This window comes from Syngnathoides biaculeatus, chromosome 14 (genome assembly GCF_019802595.1).
Source record: "Syngnathoides biaculeatus isolate LvHL_M chromosome 14, ASM1980259v1, whole genome shotgun sequence".
In the NCBI taxonomy this organism is placed as follows: domain Eukaryota; kingdom Metazoa; phylum Chordata; class Actinopteri; order Syngnathiformes; family Syngnathidae; genus Syngnathoides; species Syngnathoides biaculeatus.
The window spans coordinates 8,392,710-8,415,435 of NC_084653.1; the positions used below are offsets into that span (position 1 = coordinate 8,392,710).

At 42.6% G+C, this 22,726-nt stretch overlaps 1 protein-coding gene across 2 annotated transcripts; it reads right to left on the minus strand.

Moving 5' to 3' along the window:
* Positions 1–1,670: 1,670 nt before the first annotated feature.
* Positions 1,671–21,764, minus strand: lcp1 (lymphocyte cytosolic protein 1 (L-plastin)). Of its 2 annotated transcripts, none has more exons than XM_061842328.1 (16): positions 21,619–21,764; positions 19,817–19,956; positions 13,392–13,467; positions 13,169–13,317; positions 12,978–13,101; positions 10,499–10,631; positions 9,616–9,863; positions 8,091–8,233; positions 7,864–7,959; positions 7,160–7,355; positions 7,009–7,087; positions 6,032–6,146; positions 4,717–4,850; positions 4,525–4,648; positions 2,602–2,726; positions 1,671–1,945 (listed from the first exon to the last, which is right to left on the minus strand). In XM_061842328.1, exons 3-16 carry the CDS (start codon positions 13,456–13,458, stop codon positions 1,813–1,815), a joined length of 1,866 nt encoding a protein of 621 aa, XP_061698312.1. In that variant the 5' UTR covers positions 13,459–13,467; positions 19,817–19,956; positions 21,619–21,764; the 3' UTR covers positions 1,671–1,812. The 2 variants fall into 2 exon arrangements, with proteins under 2 accessions (XP_061698312.1, XP_061698313.1); XM_061842329.1 differs by having other exon boundaries at positions 21,532–21,694.
* Between the last annotated feature and the right edge of the window lie 962 nt (positions 21,765–22,726).

Here is a 22,726-nt window from a genome sequence, read left to right on the forward strand (position 1 = left end):
CACCTGCTCTGTGACAGTCTCAGGGTTCTGTTTAAAGTGCAGAGAGCATCATGAAGACCAAGGAACACACCAGGCAGGTCTGAGATACTGTTGTGGAGAAGTTTAGAGCCGGATTTGGATACGAAAAGATTTACGAAAATTTAAACATCTCAAGGAGCACTGTGCAATCAATCATATTGAAAAGACCTGGCCGTCCCTCTAAACTTTCACCTTGAACAAGGAGATACAGCCATGAAACGCACGATCACTCTGGATCAACTGCAGAGATCTACAGCTGAGGTGGGAGAGTATGTCTATAGGACAACAATCAGTCGTACACTGCACAAATCTGGCCTTTATGGAAGAGTGGCAAGAAGAAAGCCATTTCTCAAAGATATCCATAAAAGGTTTTGTTTAAAGTTTGCCACTAGCCACCTGGGAGACACACCAAACATGAAGAAGGTGCTCTCTTCAGATGAAACCAAAATTGAACTTTTTGGTCACAATGCAAAACGATATGTTGTGGCGTAAAAGCGACACAGCTTATCACCCTGAACACACCATCCCCACTGTCACACATGGTGGTGGCAGCCTCATGGTTTGGGCCTGCTTTTCTTCAGCAGGGACAGGGAAGATGGTTAAAATTTATGGGAAGATAAATGGAGCCAAATACTGGACCATTCTGAAAAAAAAAAAAAAACTGTTGGAGTCTGCAAAAGACCTGAGACTGGGACAGAGATTTATCTTCCAGCAGGACAATGATCCAAAACTTAAAGCCAAATCTAAAATGTAATGTTTCATAAATAAACATATCCAGGTGTTAGAATGGCCAAGTCAAAGTCCAGACCTGAATCCAATCGAGAATCTGGGCAGAGTGGAAGACTGCTATTCACAAACGCTCTCCATCCAACCTCACTGTGCTCGAGCTGTTTTGCAAGGAAGAAAGGGCAAGAATTTCGGCCTCTCAATTTGAAAAATAAACCCCAAGCGACTTGCAGCTGTAATTGCAGCAAAAGGTTGCACTACAAAGTATTAATGCAAGGGGGGCAAATAATATTGCACACCCCACTTTTCAGGTTTTTATTTGTTAAAAAAGTTTAAAATATCCAATAAATGTTCTTCCACTTCATAATTGTGTCCCACTTGTTTATTTTCTATCTTTATGTTTGAAGCCTGAAATGTGGCGAAAGGTTGAAAAGTTCAAGGGGGCCGAATATTTTCACAAGGCACTGTAACTGATGACATTCTTAGCAGTTTAAGGAACTACAAGTACTGAGAACTTTCCTGGAACTACTGGTGAAAATGTGACCTACGTTCAAAGAACTGAAAATATCAAAAATAAAAATCCAGGAACTTCTTGTGGCTATCTCAGTTGTGTGTGAAAGGGTTTTTGGGTGTAAATAACTGTAGCCGAGAGGACACAACAATATATGTGTTAGTGTTCCTGAGTTTTAGTGTGAGAGAGCATTGCATATATATCTGAGAGCGTTTGCATGCCATTGTCAGTTTTAGTCTGAGAGCAATTGTTTGTGAGTGTGACGGTATGTGAGCATCTGTTTGTGAGAGACTGCATGTGTGAGAGTGACTATTGGTGAGAGCACATGAATGTGATAGTACATCTTTGTATTTGTGTGAGAGCAAATCAACGCATTTGAATGTTTGTGTGTACACAAATGAGATGGCCCCATGTGTTCAGTAGTGAATGATCACATTTTATTTAGTTAAAAAAAAAAGTTCTTGCTCTTTGGTCCTCTCAACTTGTTTTTGGACTTGTATGACATCATCTGTGCAATGTCATCATCAGTCATCTGCTTTGTTGGCTTGGGGAACAAGTCAGGCCCGCTTCATGCCCCGCGCCATCAGACAGGCGAACACGGTCATCACCATCTTGGGCTTGACCTCCACCAAATCCTCGGGCAGCGCGTACACCCGAGCGCCGATCTTCCTCGCCGTGGAGATGGCGTACCTGCCAATCATATGGTCGGCATCATCGTTAGCAAGCGTCACTGTTTGGAAGATGCCTTGGGTACACTTGCAAGTTACCCTGTTGCAGTTACTTTCTCAGTCATACAACTAAATACATTTGATTACACTTTTAAACGCCAAATCAATGTATTAACAAGGAACCTTGGATTTTTTTTCTATGGAAAACGTGGATAAATACTATTGGTCATTATTCGGGAATTCTCCATATTTGCCCGTCGCACAAATAATAAGGTGATTAAAAAGTAGATCCATAATTAAAGGGGAATCACATTGTGTACAGTGTGTGGAAAATCGTAATACATGTTGACCTGTGATCAGTGAAAAGCAATTGAAAAGTTTTATGAGCCACAATTATTTTGTGATTAAATAAAATGTGATTTAACATGGGGGGGGGCTTATGACTTTTTCACTTAGGGCCAGGTAATTAATAAATGAAATCAATACACAGCATTTTTAGTTCACGTTGGTTGTATTTGTCAATTTACCCCCCCCCCCCTCCTCCTCCATCTGCACTCCTCCTTGTGGGACTTTGCCCTGACCCTGGTGGCCACTAGGTTTTCCTAGTTTTAAAACTCATCTGGTATACTTTTCCACAAGTAAGGCAATGGGGATTAAATTTAAACACGTAAGTCTTACTTGGCATTGTTGAGCTTTTCCTCTTGGGTCAGGTCGTCCGTTTTGAGCAGGTCGTATCGGACCGATCCGGGCTGGATGGCGTCAATCAGGTCCAGAACCGGCATGCTGCTGCTGATGGAGCCGTCCTACGCAAAGCCAAGTAACACTCTTACAACTATGTCAGAATCGACAAAAAAAAAAATGCTTTAGACTTGTACACAAAAACACAAAATTTGGTCACCAAAAGTTGTATTTTGCAGAAGAAGAAAAAAAAAAGATATCCTTTGCTTCAAAACATGACACACTGTAATCCAAAGATGTATTTGGCCAGAAATGTACAGTTTGGCACAAAATCTCATGGTTGGTCTCGAAAAGTCGTATTTGTGCACAAAAATGCAATGGGAGGGCTTACTTTTTTTTTCACGCAATTGCTAAGTTTTGCCTCAAATTTCCCCAAATAATTTTACACCAATACGTTGTGTATTGGTGTAAAATTATTTATTTGGCCACAAAAGTGTACCGTATCAATTCACACAAAATGATGGGCTTGATCCCAAAATTTGTATTTTGGCCAAAGAACACAATATATTACCCCCCAAAATACTACGTTCTAACGATTGTTTGGCCAAAAAAGGGAAAGATTTCCACGAAAATAGCATATTTTTTTCATGAAAACACTATATTTACTCACAAATATTGTAGTCTTGACAACAAAATTTTGGGCCTCAATAATTCAATCATTTTATAGGTCTACGTTTTCACATCATTCTTGAAGTATTTTGCCACAAGTGCATTATTTGTGTATAGAAATGCAGTAGTGAACCACGAAAAGGCACCCAAAAAAATCTAGAATTTGTTCCACATCATCATATACAGTATATTGCCACAAGGATTTATTGGTTCTTGGAAAGTTTCCGACGTAAATGCAATACTTGGCCAAACATTATTCATTTACAAAAAGTTCAGTGACATCCCATTCTTAATTCATAGTGTTTACTATGATAGCTCCACCTTCTGCAACCTTTTCCGAAAAAGCTTTCCATGAAGTTTAGGAGTGTGTTTATGGGAATTTATGACAATCTGGAAGCGCATTTGTGAGGTTAAACATTGATGTTGTACAGAAAGGTCTCTCGGTCTTAGGTCTTAGTCTGCGCTCTAATTGGTCCAAAAGTGTTCTGTAGGGTTGAGGTGGGGATTGTGCAGGCCAGTCAAGTTCATTCCATCCATCCATACACGCTGATGCACAGTTGTGTTGGACAGGAAGGAAGGGGCCACCTGCGAACGGTTCCCACAAAGTTGGAAACGTCCAAGATATTATCCCCTGAACACCAGAGAAACCAAATCTTCATGCCTCAGCATACCAAGAGATTGTGGAAATTAAACAATTTGGGGCTTACCCCTTCTTGTTCTAACATGTCTGTGCACCAGTACACAGTGCAAGGTCCATGAAGATACGGATGAGAGAATTTGGTATGCATGTTCTCGACTGGCCTGCATAGAGTCCCAACCTCAACTGTATAGAATTCTCTCACTCTTGGGTTCATTTCAAGTGGACAGTTAGCAAAGCTTTCTTGTCCAACATCACAAATATGCTCATGGAAGAATGGCCACAAATTCCCATAAATGGACTCCTAAGCCTTGTTGGAAGTCTTCACACAAGCGTTGACGATGTTACAGCTGCAGACGGTAGACCGACACCATATGAAAGCATATGGATTCAGACTACGAGATTAAATTCATAAAATCATGTGAGTCCAAACAGGGGGGCAAATACATATGGAAACATAGTGTACATTTAGCCATGAAAAAAAGAATGAAAATGTTCAGTATTTTCTTTTTCAGGAAAAGGCTTTGCAGCATTCCACCTACTGAATTCCACTCAAAAGGTTTCTTTTCCTATATGACTCGAACATTTAGAAGCATTAAAAAACTATACGGTATTACCTTAAAACTTGAGATGGATGACGATTTCCCGGCTTCCCCGAGCGTCTGATTGGTCCACGCCACGATGGTGTCGTCATTGACTTTTTGTCCGTCGCCGAGCTCCTCCAGGATGTTCAGCGTGTACCTGAAGGATCACAAAAAGTTAACGTAGTTCTAGGATGCGCCTCTGGGTGGCGCAGCGGCGGTGCCGACCTCCGCATGAGCTGCCAGAGGAGCGCCAGGGTGAGGGTTCGATTCCCGGCGTGCAGGTCCTGGCCAGCGATGCCCACTAGGGAGAACTTGGCCTCCTTCTTGCCTAGCTCCACTGCGTAGTTACAGTTCTCCAGCTGTAGGAGAAAGCAAAGCGCTGCTTAGCCTATTGTGTGTATTTTTGATGTACTACGGGTACTTCCACATTTCTTGACCGGCTCAAATCGTTATAAATTCGATATATTCCAAAAATTCATGTGAGGGAAGGTATTATTCTTCTCATTCCAAAAATCGTCATATATTCCACCCAAAGTTTCCCGAATTGTTACCAGTGAGACATTCAACATGCAACATTAATTGGACACTCGAAATTGCCCCTAGGTGTGATTGTGAGTGTAGTTGTTTGTCTCTATGTGCCCTGTGATTGGCTGGCAACCAGTTCAGGGTGTAACCTGGCTCCTCCCCGTGACAGCTGGGATAGGCTCCGGCACTCCCCTCGACCCTCGTGTGGATAACCGGCAAATAAAATGAATGGATAATTGGACACTCTAAATTGCCTCTAGGTGTGATTGTGAGTGCGGCTGTTTGTCTCCATGTGCCCTGTGATTGGCTGGCAACCAGTTCAGGGTGTACCCTGCCTCCTGCCCGTTGACAGCTGGGATAGGCTCCAGCACTCCTCGCGACCCTTGTTGGGATAAGCGGCCAAGAAAATGGATGGATGGATGGATGGATGAATGGATTGATGGATGGATGGACGGACGGACAACATCGACATTCATCCACAAAAATGGCGGCACTTAAACACAATTGGATCATTGGTCCGAATTAGCGGGGGCTCACATTACCGACGGTTTTACGGAAAAATCAATGTAATGATTATGCTAATATCACCTATCACCAAAAGCTTTAAAAAAAACACACATTTCAAAACATTAAACAACATCTATCCTTTTAATGAGTTCAAAAAAAGTGACTGAGGTGTGATATTGTACAGGTTTTAAATGAATAAAGTAAAAGTAAACTACTTTGGAGCTATTTCAGAAAAGAAGCCCTTTTTGGATTGTCGCAGCACATGAAAACTTGTACAACTTCCCAATTTAGTCACTTAATTTGCCACTTCAGGCATGCGTGAACGCTGCTGTGCTGTGTGCGCATTAATGTTGGGTTTTGGCATTTACAATCACAGGGGATCAAAAGCCACACAACCATGAAAATAGTTGCCAAAACCCCGCACACAGCGCCACAGTTCAGTCGAGTTCAGCCACATTGCTCGGTCTGCACGAGGGATTGGTTAGTGAGTTGCCGAGTTAGTAGTCACCTTCTTCATGTTGCTGCCCAGCTTGGGGTATGGCGGCTTGTTGACTCGCTCCCAGTCCACAGGAACCTTGATCTTCTCGTACAGCTGGAAGATGACCAGGGCGTCCTCCATGTCCCTTGAGTGCACAAATCAAAGATTGCGTTTCAACGCAGGGGTAGGGTTTGAAAATGGGGATTTTAAAGCAGTGCTTCACGACAGGCTATCAAACAACGGTTCGGGATTCTAGTTCAGGTTTTACAACACAATTTAGGGTTTCATGTTTGGGTTTCTGGACAAAATGAGTTTCAAAGCAGGGGTTTAAAACAGGTTCAAGGTTTCTTTCAACCTGGGGTTTCAAGAGAGGATTAGGGTTTCAACACAGATGGGGGTTTCAGAAGTGGGTCTCAAGCCACAATTCAGATTTTCAACCTTGGTAAGCATTACAATATGGTGAGGGGTCTCAAGTTGGGTTTGAAGTCAGAAATGGGATTTTAAAAAGCTGCAAGACAGTTGATGCCATGTCATATCATCCTATTATACTTACACGTTTCATCTTATGGTTCGCAATGTCAGCTCATTATGCTTCACAGTTTCATTTTATGCTTCATGATGTCATTCTGCATAACAACGTCATATTATCAGTGCCAATATTGTCTTATGGTTAACGATGTCATCTTGTGCGGGATGGTGGTGGAGCTGTAGAGCACTCGCCTGGGTTCAAATCCCGACCCCCCACTCTGTGTAGTTAGCATGTTCTCCCTGTGCCTGCGTGGGTTTTGTCCGGGTACTCCGGTTTCCTCCCACATCCCCAAAACATGCATTAATTGGGGACGCTAAATTGCCCTTAGACCCTTGGTTGTTTATTTTTGTGTCCTGCGATTAGCTGGCAACCAGTTCAGGGTGTACCCTGCCTTCTGCCTAATAACAGCTGGGATAGGCTCCCATGACCCTCATGAGGATAAGGGGCTCAGAAAATAGATGGATGGATGTCATCTTACGCATAGAGATGGTTGACACGAGGGTTGACCCCCAAGGAGTTGATCCAGTTCCTGAAGGTGCGTTCTTCTCTGGTTTCTCCTGAAGACAGCAAAGTCCTTTAGTTCCTCAGAAGGGTTCCAACAAAGTCAGTACGGTCTTCGGGGTCCTCACCTTCGATGGAGCTCCAGTCTATGTCCTGATTGTCGGGTTTCTTTAGAGCAGGGTATTTATTGAAGAGGTTGGCCACGAAGGCCAGATTGAGTTTGGGGTTCCCACGGACCACGTCGGTCGCTGTGACAAACTGACGACAGCCCAGCTTCTCTGCCTCCTCCAGCATCAGCTCTGCGCGCCGTACCTCATTTTGTTCCTGGAACACATGGAGCTTTAGGGAAGGGTTTCAACACTGGGCTGAAGTTTTATGGTAGGGGTTTAAAGACTGGGTTAGGCTTTCAAAGCAGGGTTAGGGTTTCAAACAAATGGAACAGTTAGGGGTAGGGTTTCAAGGCAGGGTTAGGGTTTCATAGTACAGTAGGCTTTAAAGACTTGAGTTTGGACTTCAAATTAGGCTTTAAAAACTGGGTTACATTTGCAAAGTAGGGTTTTAAGATTGGGTCAGGGTTTCAAAGTAGGGTTTCAAAATTGTTAGAGTTTCAAAGTAGGGTTTCAAGACTTAGCATTTCAAGCATGTGTTAGGTATTCAAATAGAGTTTAAACACTGTTAGCGTTTCTAAGTTGGAGTTTCAAGACATGTTAGAGGTTCATATTAAAATATTGGAACATGTTAAGGTTTCCAATTAGAGTTTTCAATCTAAAATTAAGGTTTCAAAATTGGGTTAGAATGAAGTGAGGTTTGGGCTTCGAAGACGTCTCCTCACTTTGAGTCCTGACATATCGATGGCGATCGGTGGGATCCCTTCGTCATCCCCTTTGGGCGTGACCTGATTCAACAGGTTGTAGTATGCACGCGAGTCCTGAACAACACAAACACAAAACACAACACGTAATGCACGTCAACACGCATCCACCTTCCCATCCATCTATCTATCCAGAGCTATCAGTCCATTTCTTCCATTCATCATCCATCCAACAATCCATGGTGTACCTTGATATCTGAGCTGAAGTTGTTGATTTGGGGGGCGTTGGCCTCTGCCAGGTGAAAGTTGGCCCAGCGCAGCAGCAGCTCCTCGGGTGACAACTTCATCAAATCCTCCAGACTCTCACCATCTCGCAGCAGCGCAATCAGAGCTACAGCAGTCACACACACACACAAAAAAAAAAACATCAGGACAATCCACAGTCCACCCACAGGACACATGTTCAATAAGTCCCACATAATGCTGAACTGCACTAATCCCGTGCTGTCAATCAGTTCTTTCTCATACTAAAAACACTACAAGCCGCACCTTCAACGAGTCTCACATAATGCTAAGATAACCTAATGCCTAGATCAGACTACAGGATTTTAGCCATGACCCCGATTTCCCTTTGGCAACTATTTCTCTCATCATGGCCGACAGATTTTGTCAGAAATAACATAATTTGTAGTGTGACATAATCCATAATTCCAATGAGCCAAACAATAGCCCAAGGATGCCAAAATGAAATGAATGAAAATGTTATCATATTTGATATCTTACATGTAGTGTGTCATATCAGTGACAACTCTCCAAAAGTGCACCTTGATGCTGACCAATAGGATCGCGTATTGTGACCGGCACATTGCGTTTCGTGCTTGCGATTGTCAACAAATTTGGTCGCTGTTGTCAGAATGTATTCATGCACACACACACACACACACACACACACACACACACACACACACACACACACACACACACACAACAATGTTTACCAAAGCTTTAGAGCATGTTTTGACAAAACACTGGCATGTTTATGAACAAACGTTAGTGCTAGCGCTAGTTTGCTTAACTATATAGTGATTTGTTGCCTCAAGCAATCCTTGAATGGACAGCCCAAAATGTCCTCTAACAAGCACCCAGTGACACCACGTTTTTCTCTTTTTGTTTCTATTTTCCAAAGATTGCCGCAGGCATCATTTTTTTATCATTTGTTGTCACCATTGTTAGTTTGGTGAAAAGACAAATATGTGTTTATGCCTCCCTGACGGTGTTTCATTCAACAATATAAAGTCTAGTGATCATAACAGACAGGGTACAGTGGAATTGTAATAAATGTTGTGTAGTGTAGTGTTACCAATGACTGATCGAGATACAGCAAGATTTTATGGTAATAGTCTGAGGGGTTGCGACAGGAAGGGCATCTGGTGTAAAAAAAAACTGTGCCAACCAAATACGAGCATTCATCTGAGATGACATGCTGTGGTGACCCCTAACGGGACAAGCCGAAAGAAGAAGAAGTCTGACATAGCGCAGGCATAACAAGCAGCACTTTCAATTAGTCCTTCATCTTGTTAAGCTAACAGGCCACACCTTCAATCAGTCCTTCTTTATCTTGCTAAGTTAAGCTAATTGGATACACTTAAAATGAGTCCATCATGTTTAGCTCAGCTAATGAGGCGTGTCTTTAGTAAGTCTGTCGTCATGATACTAAGCTACACCTTCAATTAGTCCTTCCTCGTCATGCTAAACTATGTTACTGGGTTGCACCTTCATTCCTGCTCAGCTCGATGTCTGCCAACAGTCCGATCTTGATGATCTGCCAGAGCAGACCAAGGACCAGATGCTGCCGGCCCTCTTTCAGGTCCTCAGCTCCAATGTTGACCACGTGGCAGCCGATGGCCGAGGCCGAGTTGAGGGCCAGGTTGAGATTCTCCTGGATGGTGAATGGGGTCAGCTTCTTCTTGTTAATGGTCCTCTCGTCAATGGTGTCATCCACAGACAGGTTGATCATCTTACTGACGGAAATACAGGGTTTCAAATTAGGCCTTCGGCACACGGTTACAGTTCAAATTAGGGGTTCAAGACAAGATAAGGTCGTTTTAAGCCTAGGTGAAGGGTTTAAACTTAGGTTATGGTTTTAATTTGCCTTTCAAGACAGGGTTAGTGTTTCAAAGTATGGTTTCAGACAAGGGTTGAGGGTTTTAAATTAAGCTTTGAAGGTTACGGTTTCAAATAGAAGCCACGATAGTGACACCAAGTTAATGGGGACAATGTGTCAGTGGACGGCACAAAAAAAAAAAAAAAAATAACAATGTTGCCTGCATATTGTGCTTCATACGGTTGCACATAAATCCTTAGAATCAGAACATGGGAACTGCGAATAATCTTCCAAAGTGAGAAGGTGCAGCACAATAACAATCAGAATTGAATGACCAGCTTGAGCATCATTATCCTTATTACAGCGTGAAAAGGCCTTTATGAACGGACGCACACACGCACTGTGTGTCTTCTGATTTACAGAGCTGCTGGAGTTTGAGCGAACCCAGGTTAAGAACCACTGGAGTAATTTTTCAAGTTAGGGTATCAAACTAAGGTTTAAAATTATGGTTCATTTTTTTATGATAATCATAGCTCAAAGCTTTTTAAATACCAGAGAAGAATTCCATCTCCGACAGCCGTGAAGAGCTCGTCAGTGTCTGGATCAGCAGGCAAAATGTGTTTGCAGTCCGGGTCCTTCTCCAAAGCTTTGTTGATCCAGTTCACGAATGCCACCTTCTCCTCCTCTGTGGACACAAAAACCACCATCAACATTGACAGGTCCCCCAGAATATTGGGCTGAAAATTCTTCAATCTTTAAAATATTGGTCTGCTGGGATCTTTTGTCATCAAAGACTTCATTCATTTCATTCATCTTCCATTTCGCATATCCTCACAAGGGTCACGAGTGTGCTGGAGCCTATCCCAGCTATCTTCGGACAGGAGGCAAGGTACACCCTGAACTGGTTGCCAGCCAATGGCAGGACACAGAGACAGACAACAATCACACTCACAATCACACCTCGGGCCAATTTAGAGTGTCCAATTAATGTTGCATGCTTTTGGGATGTGGGAGGAAACCAGAGTGCCTGGAGAAAACCCACGCGTGCACGACGAGAACATGCAAACCTCACACAGGCAGAGCTGGGATTTACAGTAAACCCTGGTCCTCAGAACTGTGAGGCTAACACTCTAACGAGATTCTTCAGTCTTTAAGGAGTCCAGTGGACCTCACTCTGTTCAGACTTTAGACACAATAAATTTCAACACCTAAAATGGAGTTTACCATCTCCATCCTTCCATCATCCATCCTTTCATCCACCTATCATCCATCATTCCATCCATCTTTCATCTTTCTGTCATGCAGACACCATCATTCTATCCTTCCCTCAATCCTATCCACCCTATCCATCTTTCAATCATATTTAAAGAGTCCAGTCAAGAAAGATGTTGTTCCCCATAGGTTTTAGTCTTGAATTTTTTACCAGCCAGACCTCAGCCACAAAAAACTGCAATGGTGTGACCCACAAGAGAGAGACATACACCAGTGAGATGTATCTACAAGGGAGGGCTCAAGATATACGACTCAAAGGAGAGTTGTTAGCTTCAAAAGGAGTGGTTGGCTGTGGAGATGCTATTGGGGGCTGTTTGATGTGACAACACTAAGTTTGTATGTGTATTTACCACATCTCCACAGCAGTGTCCAAACACCCCCCCCCCCAAAAAAAAAAAAAAAAAAAAAAAATCAGGATAATTGGACCATGCTGTGATCGCAACATCTATCACGTGATCCTTTAGTGAGGGACGACTTTAAATCTCTTATTTATAACTTGTTCTTGAGAGAGAAATTTGAGTCCTCTCTACGCTACACACTTATTGAGAAGTGACAATAAAGCCTACCATACCATTTAATTTGATTAGAGCAAAGCAAGTTTATTTATATAGCACATTCCATACACAAGGTAACTCAAAGTGTTTTGGGAGGGAAAAACTAAAAATGACAACAAAATGTACATATTAAAAAATGAAATGTAAAATTACAATTAAGAAGAGCATACGGTGCAAGAAATATCAACCAATACCAATAACCATTTATGGATTTATATATAGACCAGAAGCAGACCTTATATTATCTATCTATTCTAAATCTGACTGGAAGCTACGGAAGCGTATTACTGCCACACATAATTATGTGAAACGCGACCTTTTTTTTGGGGGGGGGGGGGGCAGTATACGCTTCCATAGGAAGCCAGTGTAAAGACTTGGAATTGGAGTTATCTGCTCTGACCTCTGTTCTGTTCAGAATTCGAGCCACAGGATTCTGAATTACCTGCAGCTGTTTGATGCTCTTTTTGCGGAGTCCAGTCAGAAGACCATTATAATAGTCAATTCTACTTCAGATAAAAGCATGGATGAGCTTTACATGGTCTGGTTGACACATACAAGCCTTGCTCTGGATATATTCTTCAGATGTCAAAAGGCAGTTTTTGTAATTGATTTGATGTGACTGTTGAAAATCAGGTCGCAATCCATCAGAACACCAAAGTTTCGGGCTTGCTCTTTGGCTTTTAAAGATAGAGAGTCCAGGTAATAAGGAACTGTAATCCTTTTTTCTAAAAACAATTATCTCGACTTGTTGTGGTTTAGTTGAAGAAAGTTTTGGCTCATCCAACTACTTATCTGCTTTAGACAGTGGCGCAACACCTCAATTGAACTATACTGCAATCAATATTGAATAATGGTCAATAATGGTAAAGACATTAACATTGACCTGATGTCATTTTTGTATATAAAAAGATGTGTTTCAATGGGACACTACCATTTGCTCTGTTGGTTGGGATTGCCTGGGCTATGAATTCCTAAACTTTTAAATCATCACTCGTACTTTTTTGAAAAAAAAAAGAGTTTAAGTGTGGCTGTTTTGGCATGGAAAAGATTTACCAATACCAAAAATACCAAAGCATCATAAAGAAATTGCTATATTTGAATTTTTTTTTCATTTTGTTTCATAACAAGTGTCTTCACTGTTATTGATCAAATTCTATCTGAATGACCCGGTAGCACAATTCTACCTGCTGGCTTGTTGTTCTTACCTGAGTACGAGTGTTGCGTTCCAGCCTGCTCTGAGGTTCCAGCCACATTTCTGATGCCCTCCTTCTTGTTGATGGCCTTCCGGAAGGTTTTGGCCACCTCGGTGCTCTTCAGGCTGTGAACGATCTGAGAAGGACCACAAAAAATGTGGCGGTGGACGATAGAGGGCATCATGCTGTTTTGGTGGTCTGACCTGGGTGAACTGCTGGAAGGTGAGCTGCTCGCTGGTCTTGGTCAACTCCTCTACAATCTCTCGGACCCTAAAACCTGGCAGAGCCAGGTTGGCGGCCCGAAAGAGCTCATTGAGTTCTTCTTTGCTGATGAATCCGTTGCCGTCGATGTCTGAAAGAAAACAGGAGAGGGAGTCAGAATCGACTGACGGGGGACCCGAACAGCGGCGGAGGCGGCGTTCACACCGATCTTAGCAAAGGCCTCTTTAAGGTCCTCTAGCTCCTCCGGGGGGATATTTGCCGTGGCATCCATGTCAGAGTGCTGGAAGAAAAATGCAGGATGAAAGAAAAAAGGTGAAATGAGAGCATGGCACGCCACATTAGAAGAGGAAGTGTAAACACCCGTGATTGCGTGCTATGATGCAATCACTTCTGCTGGCTTCAGTCAACTTCCTCCTTTGCACAGTACACTTCCTTTTGTCAGTCAAGTGTTTTAGTATGAAGCACCAACTATGAGCCAAAAGATACAGTGAAGAAAATAAGAATTTGAACACCCTGCTACATTGCAAGTTCTCCCACTTAGAAATCATGGAGAGGTCTGAAATTTTCATCATAGGTGCATGTCCACTGTGATAGAGATAATCTAAAAAAAAAATTCCAGAAATCGCAATGTATGATTTTTTTTTTACGATTTATTTGTGTGATACAGCTGCAAATAAGTATTTGAACACCTGTCTATTAAGCTCGAATTCTGACCCTCAAAGACCTGTTAGTCCGGCTTTAAATGTCCACCTCCACTCCATGGATTATCCTGAATCAGATGCACCTGTGTGAGGTCGTTAGCTGCATAAAGACACCTGTCCACCCCATACAATCAGTAAGACTCAAACTTGTAACATGGCCAAGACCAAAGAGCTGTCCAAAGACACCAGAGACAAGATTGTACAACTCCACTCGCCCGGAAGGGGTACGGAGAAATTGCCAAGCAGCTTGGTGAAAAAAGGTCCACTGTTGGACCAATCATTTGAAAAAATAATTTGGAAGAAGCTAAACATGGCATCAAGCTCAATCGGAGTAGAGCCCCATGCAAGATATCACCTCGTGGATTTTCAAAAGGTGAGGAATCAGCCCAGGACTACATGACAGGACTTGGTCAATGACCTGAAAAGACCTGGGACCACCGTTTCCAAGGTGACTGTTGGTAATACACTAAGACGTCATGGTTTGAAATCATGCGTGGCGTGGAACGTTCCCCTGCTTAAACTAGCACGTCAAGGCCCGTCTTAACTTTGCCAATGACCATTTGGATGATACAGAGGAGTCATGGGAGAAGGCTTTGTAGTTAGATGAGACCAAAATGGAACTTTTTGGTCATATTTCCACTAACTGTGTTTGAAGGAAGACGAATAATGAGTTCCATCCCAACAAAACCATCCCTACTGTGAAGCATGGGGGTGGATCTTTAAACTTGACAATGACCCGTAGCACACAGCCAGGAAAACCAAGGAGTGGCTCCATAAGAAGCATATCAAGGTTCTGGCGTGGCCTAGCCAGTCTCCAGACCTAAACCCAATACAAAATCTTTGGAGGGAGCTGAAAGTCCATGATTCTCTAGATCTAGAGAAGATCTGTGTGGAGGAGTGGGCCAAAATGCCTCCTGAAGTGTGTGCAAACCTAGTGAACAGCCACAGGAAACGTTTGTCCTCTGTAATTGCAAACAAAGGCTACGGTACCAAATATTAACATTGTTTTTTCTCACGTGTTCAAATATATTATTTGCAGCTGTATCACACAAATAAATCATTTTAAAAAAATCATACATTGTGATTTCTGGATTTTTCTTTTGAGATAATCTCTCTCTTTGTGGACATGCACCTACGATGATAATTTCAGACTTCTCCATGATTTCTAAGTGGGAGAACTTGCAATATAGCAGTGTTCAAATACTTATTTTCTTCACTGTAAGCACAATCCTAATGGCAATCAAACATGACCACCATGGGTACCCCTAAATAGTGTACCCCTAAATAAAACGTAGTTTCCTCTGGGAGTTCAATCATTTTGGCATGGACCCCTTATTTCAGGAGTGCCCAAACTACAACCTGAGGGCGTTTCCAGCCCACCATCCAGTTTTTTAACAGCCCTTGGCATATACAAAGAATAACACTTGACACGGCCTGTGTTGAAGTACAAGTTTTCTACTTCTTACATGGGTACTACCATGAGAATGCAAATAAAATATCCATCCATCCATTTTCTACCACTTCTCCGGGTCAGGTCGCGGGGAAGTAGCTTCAGGAGGGATACACGGACTTCCCTTTCCCCAGGCACTTCTTCCAGCTCTTACAGAGGGATCCCGAGGTATACCCAGCCCAGCCGAGAGACATAGTCTCTCCAGCAAGTCCTGGGTCGTCCCTGGGGTCTCTTTCCGGTTGAACATGCCTGGAACACCAAACAAGGGAGGGGCCCGGGAGGCATCCGGATCAGATGCCCCAGCCACCTCATCTGGTTCCTCTCAATGCGGAGGAGTAGCGGCTCGACACTGAGCCCCTCCCAGATGACTGAGCTTCTCGCCCTATCTCTAAAGGCTCCGTCACAACATGACATTCTGGTCAATGTCCTCTGAACATTTCAATCGTTTTCAGCGTTCTCAAATGCGGATGACACATCTGGCATGTGATGAACGTGTGTCTAACGCATGACTTAACGTGTGTCTAACGCACGAAAAGCGTGTCTAACGCACGAAAAGTGTGTAACAGCGATCCAATAAGATACCCCTAAAAACCATTGGCGTGTGCAAACATATCATTGGGGCGCGACGAGCGATTTGTCAACGTAAGACGAGCGTGTTGAGCGTGTGACCAATGGGTGAATCACGTCAGAAAAGCGTTTTGCTGGCATGTAATTTTTTACAGTGGAACCGGCACTAAAACGTTGGAAAGTTCATAGTCACTTCAGTTGTTGTCGTGAGTTAGAACAGTGAGCATCGTGCCGCCGAGAAGAAAAAAAGTTAGGGCGCGGACTTCAGCAACTAGCGCTGCTAGTAAGAAAGCTAAGCCTCTTTCATCACGAGCAATGTGTTGGGAGGAAAAACAACAGCAGGGGGAAGAGCACGTCCGCGAAGTCACGCACCATGTGACACCCTCTGGGGACCCTAAACACCTTGCAAACACCAGTGATGACGGTCCGACAAAGAGACAAAAGAAGCAGAGAAAGGATTGCAGGATCCTGGACCGGGCTGTTGAGGATAGTCTGGTGGAGTTTTTCCGCGAAAACGAACTGCTGCTTTCTGGATCTTCCATAGTAGGTGCTCTCTACTGTAGCTTAATATTAAATGGACCTTGCTTACAAAGCATCGGTTTATATAACCATTTGCATGGAAGTTCGGGAAACGCTCTAATGACGCTCAATGGACGCCAAACAACGTTCGTTTCACTTTAGTTACACGCTCTGTGTACGCTAGGGGATTGTTGAGTGGTCATTGACAGGTCTCCAGTGAGTCGTTCACTGCAACGCAAACGATTAAGTAACAACCAAGTAAAGCTCAAGTTACGACTGACTAACGATAGCCAAACGCATGCAACGCTCGGCGAACCTTAGTAAAACGTTCCACGGATGTTCTTGAACGTTCTGCAGCAATTAAAATTAAATGTTGATGAACGCTGGTCTCGGTGAGAATTTTTGTGCGTGTTCAAAAGTTTTTTTCCGGACCGGCGTTCTCTGCCGATTCCCAGCGATCATTGACGTTCACTAGCGTTCAAACAACGCTCTTCTGGAGCTATCCCGGCGACCATGGGGGACTACCAACGTTTCCTCAAACGCTATAGAACGCTGACCAGAACGTCATGGTGTGACGGGGCCATAAGGGAGAGCCCGGACACCGTGCTGAGCAAACTCATTTCGCCCGCTTGCATCCGGGCTCTTGTTCTTTCGGTCACGACCCACATCTTGTGCCCATAGGTGAGGGTAGGAACGTAGATCGACTGGTAAATTGAGAGCTTTGCCTTTCGACTTAGCCCCCTCTTTGCCACAACAGACCAATACAAAGTCCACATCACTGCAGATGCTGCACCGATCTGTCTGTTGATCTCCCACTCCATTCTTCCCTCACTTGTGAACAAGACCCCAGGATCTCATCCCCGACCCAAAGAGGGCACGCCACCCTTTTCCGACAGAGAACTATGGTCTCAGATTTGGAGGTGCTGATTCTCATCCCAAAGAATCTCATTTCATAAAGCCTCAATGAAAAAAGTTCTGTTTCAGATACAAATTAAGTTAATTGCTAATTCCCCGACTTTCTGCTCTATGTCGAGGACGAATTTGTGAAACATCACCCTAGTGATTCTAATGGCATGAAAACTCATTAAAAGATTGTCAACTTGCTATTTGGTTGCGCTTGTTTTCTTTTGGAATGTGAAAACGGGATCAGGCTACTCCTCAGTGCAGGAGCAGATCTGTTCATCTGGCTTCGTCATTCTGGTGTATTGCAACAACATAACGAAGGACTGGATGGGATTCACAGGAAAGACAGAGTGAGGCACTAAAAGAACCCCCAAAAAGGAACTTAGAAGATGCATTCGTGTTAGTTTTCATGACAAAAAGGAGAAAAATCCTACAGCATATATTAAAAAAACAGACATTTTTGTGTTAAGAGAATATTTTTTCTCCTTAGAAATAATGATGAGCTTTTGATGGATAACATCTTAGCCGCATCTTAACATCCTAACATTAGCCGCTTATCCTCACAAGGGTTGCGGGAGTGCTGGAGCCTATCCCAGCTGTCAACGGGCAGGAGGCAGGGTGCACCCTGAACTGGTTGTCACCCAATCGCAGTGATGGATAACAACTGCTTATACTTAAAATACTCTGTCAGTCAAATGAATTGATTTTCAAAAGAAAATTAAGTAGGCCAAGTCTTTACCCTTATTCATCGTATAATATCCATCCATCCATCCATTTTATTTGCTGCTTATCCACACAAGGGTCATGGGGTGTGCAAGAGCCTTTCCCAGCTGCCACCGGGCAGGAGGCGGGGTACACCCTGAACTGGTTGCCAGCCAATCGCAGGGCACATTGATACAAACAGTCGCACTCACAATCACACCTAGGGGCAATTTAGAGTGTCCAATTAATGTTGTATGTTTTTGGGATGTGGGAGGAAACTGGAGTTCCCGAAGAAAACCCATGCAGGCACAGGGAGAACATGCAAACTCCACACAGGCGAGTCCGGGATTGAACCAGGGACCTCAGAACTGTGAGGCCAACGCTTTTCCAGTAGAGCCACTGTGCCGCCCCATCGTATTATATGACCCATATAATTGAATTGCTTGATAGATTTGTTTTCGCATGGTTAACATATAAAAAGAACTTCCAAGTGGCTCTTACGTGTCATCACCCTCACTATGGTTGAAACGGAGCACACCACGTGATGGCGATACCGCCCCCGACCCCACCACACCACACCCCACTGCCGGGTGAAACCTCAAACTTCCTTTTCTGCTCTGCTGCTGGCTGACTTCTTCCCCCTGACAGATTTCAACCCTTCACACTGGCACTTTTGAGACGATACTTGATCATCTTTGATGTAATACAAATCATGTTCGTCCAGTTTATTCACTCCAATCAAGTGTCTGCTGTTCAGCACGTTAACGGCAAATGCAAAGGAAGGTTCCAAGTCAGGGTTGGCTTTCAAATGAGGATTTCAAACAAAGTTTAGTTTCATTTTTGAATTTACAACAAGGGTTGGAGTTGAACATTAAGTTTTGGACCAAAGGTTGAGAATTAGCATTTTGAGACATGGTTCGGGTTTGAAATTAGGGTTTAAAACACAGGTTTGGTTTTTGAAACTGTTTGAAACCCTTGAAATGAGGGCTTGAAGCTGGACTAAGGGGTTGAAACCAAGTCAACAAATTAAGGTTTTAAGCCAGAGTTAATGAGGATTGAAAATAAGAATTTGGGTATCAAGCATGGTAGATTGTGTGCCTGAGTTTGGATGTTCTACATATGCCTGCGTGGGTTTTCTCCAGGCACTCTAGTTTCCTCCCACATCCCAAAAAGATGCATAATAGATTGATAAAGGACGCTAAATTGCTCATAAGTGAGAATATGAGTGCGAATGGTTGTTTGTTCATATGTGGCTTGCAATTGGCTCGAAACCGATTCAGGGTGTACTCCTCCTCCTGCCCAATGAGAGCTGGGATAGGCTCCAGCTATCTCGCGACCCTTGTGAGGATAGGCAGCTCATAAAAAGGATGGATGGAATTTGGGTTACAGGCAAGGGTCATGGTTTCAAATTCTGGTTTTTAAAGAACAGTTTCGAGCCACGACAATCTTTTCAAACTAGGTTTATATTTCAAGATGTGGGATGGAGTTATAATTTAAGGTTTCAAAGCAGTTAAAATCAGAGTTTCAAGGTAGGGCTATCAACAAGGATTAGGACTTTGAATTAGGTTCTCAAGACTGATTCTGGGATTAAAAGTACAGTTTCAAGGCAGGATTAAGGTTTTAAAAAGAAGTTAAAGTCTCAAATTAAAGTTTCAAATCAGGAACAAGGTGAGGGTTTGAGATGAGGGGTCGCAAATGAGGGTTAGGGGCCCAGAGCAATCTATGTGCGAATGGTGTCACGGTGCGTTCAAGGGATGCCCGTGTTAAAGCGATGTACAGGAACTTACCTGAGCGTCAAGGCGACGAGGACGAGCTGAAGATGGCGACGAGAGCGAGTGCTTTGCTGCTGCGTGCTCGGGAGTGGGTGACCGCTCATCAAGGAAGGAAGTGACAACTGCACGCGCCAGCCTCAAAGCTCTACTTTTGTCTTTATAAGGCAATGACAGACGGAGACACGGCAAGGTGACAACACAGAAATTTCAGATCAGAAATATGGGTCATTTCACATAATCGAATCAATAACGCTAAAGACACATTTTTTAAAAAAAAGAAAGAAAAGAAAGTTCACATTTAGCAATCTTTTTATATCACCTTTCAAAAACTTACTTATTTGTAATTTAGACATTCATAATAAAAGCAAACCTTCTCGGCGGAGCGGTGTCCGATTGAAACATACTTTTAATAACAGTAAAGGAATAAATAGCCTTGGAAAAATGTATATGACGTTGCTTCAAACTCTGGGGATAGAGCTGCATAAATTTATTACCAATTACTCAATAAACCCATCACATTCTTGTCTTGATACATTTGCAATACAGTAAAGACATGCAATATTTCCAAATTGTTCATAAATTAATAAATTATCATATGTCAGAAATATCAACATTTACAATATTTTGCTGTCGCCTGCCATTGTGCGAATGCAAAATGGCTACCTCATCCTGGCACTTCAACTCACAGATCCCTCTGGTGTACTGCAACTCTGTATGGTTGAGGCGCACTTCAGTGGCTTTCACAGTAAAGACAATAACGATTTGATAACAATGAAAAGATTGACAACTGAATTTCCTTTTGAAAATCAATTCATGTTACTGATGAGTATTTGAATTGTTGGCAGTTGTTTTCAGTCAAAAGGTAATAATTGTTTCAAGAAAAATATTCTAAGGGAATATTTTTTTATTTTTTTTTTAATGTAAAAGGTGTCCAATACTGTTTCATAGTTTGCAATGTTTTTTGAGGATGCTAATTCCATTTTTAGTATACAGAGAAGGATAATTCTTTCATTGCTTAAAATGCCTTTTCCATGAAATTGAACACAAACGGGTTTTAGTGTTGTCAGAGTTGATTTTTTTTTCGTCTTCTTTTATAAACCAATACAAAGAAACACACTGATGAGTCAGATCATGGTGACTCAAGTGTCATCATTTATCTGTGAGATTACAAATTACCGTTTCAAGTTTGATTTAGGGTTTGAAACAAGGATTGGGTGGATCAAGGATAGAGATGGGAATGTGCTGACTGGTGCCAGTACATTGGGCTGCAAAGATTGAAAGAATACTTTGAGGATTTGATGAATGAGGCTTTCAAAACCAGATTGGTTATGAAAACAATGGTGGAATGGTGCTTCGATCAGATAACACCACGACCCCAACCTCAAACTGGGACTACATACATGTCTCATTTTTTCAAAAGTCTTATTTTTATTTAACACAAAAATCAAAAGTAAAATAACTAAATAAATCAAAGAATATTTAATGTTGAGAATTTCAAAATCTGAGCATATGGACAAGTTCAATTAGGTCTCTAAATAATTACTCAATTATCAGCATGGCTTTTGATGATTTCGATGATGGATTAGTTTGCAATTAACTGTTGCAACTCGACAAAGTTGTTATTGTCAAGCGACCCTGATACTTTTCCCATTGTGTTAGCATTAGCGTCAGGGGTACACTAACTTTCAGAGTTGTTGCACCTTCTGTTCCATTTAACTTTTTTCCCCCACCTTAGCTTCTTTAGCACTTTGAGTTTTTTTCTCATTTTGAAGCTTTCACATGGCCATCTCTGTTTGAACGCAGCATTAAACACTCACTGGGGAGTAGCGCAGCACTTTAGCTTGCGGCGCAGCTGAGCCTGCCGATGACGTCAGACGTGGCACTCACTGATGACATCACACACCTCGACACCGACCCATCAGGTTGACATCACAGAAGAGTTACCGCTGATCTTTAAAAAAAAAATGGATAGCGCATACACATCGAGCGGTATTCGATTGGTTGAACCCAGTTGGCCGCCATCTTGGTACTCCCAAAACGTGTGGAGGACATGGTTTACAGGTTGGATTATGGCGGGGATTTCTCAAAGTTCGTCATGTAGAGTTAAAAGTGGTTGTGAGAGTTTGACATTTTTTCAGTTCTGGTAACATGAAGGATTTTTAATTCGACTTGGTAAGCCAAAAAAGGCTAAGTGCAAAGGAACGACATAACACCGCAAATACCAAGAAACCTACTACCTAGGGCCCGATTTCTGTGACATGTTAACTTTTCCTAAAATACGCTGTGACGAACTATCATCATAACATAGCAAAAAAACTCAGCATTTTTTTTTGTCATAAAAACATACAATTTTAAGTCAATCAGTTAGATATATTTTTGGAAATAAGGAGTCATAATGGGAAAATACATGCTAAACGCATTGTTCATTTGCTGTCTCTGCGACGTCCTATTTCAGACAGAAATTTTAAACTTGTTTCCTCGCATTTGAAAATCAAATGCAATTTGCAGAGTTCTGTATTATGAAATTCATCCAAAATTTCCCAGACAATGTGTTTTCTTGCTTATCCACTGATGAAGTTTTGGAAAATATTTACATCGCTTTTTTGCGAAAAATCGTCGGCCTATAAAGGTGAAGCAGAGAGTGAACAGGGAACAACAACAACCATAAACTTTGTTTAAGGAAATTAAGCTCCTCGCCTCCACTCCCTGAGAAGGGTTGCGTCAGGAAGGGCATCCGGCGTAAAAATTGTGCCAAACGTATGTATGCGTTCATCTGAGATGACACGCTGTGGCGACCCCGAAAGGGACAAGCCGAAAGAAACACACTCACACACAAACTTTAAGAGTGTCAAAGTAAATCTTTCTAACTTACCTGTGGAATGTTTTCTCACAGCCACGAAACTGGCAATTAACGTAGTTAATCGC

Excerpts from the sequence above, each read along its gene's own strand:
- lcp1 (XM_061842328.1), bottom strand. The coding sequence starts at position 13,458 with ATGGATGCCACGGCAAATATCCCCCCGGAGGAGCTAGAGGACCTTAAA. Across the intron at positions 7,088-7,159 it reads AGACTGGAGCTCCATCGAAG|GAGAAACCAGAGAAGAACGC; the intron begins GTGAGGACCCCG and ends TGCTGTCTTCAG. Across the intron at positions 2,727-4,524 it reads CATCCATCTCAAGTTTTAAG|GACGGCTCCATCAGCAGCAG; the intron begins GTAATACCGTAT and ends GGCTTTGCGTAG.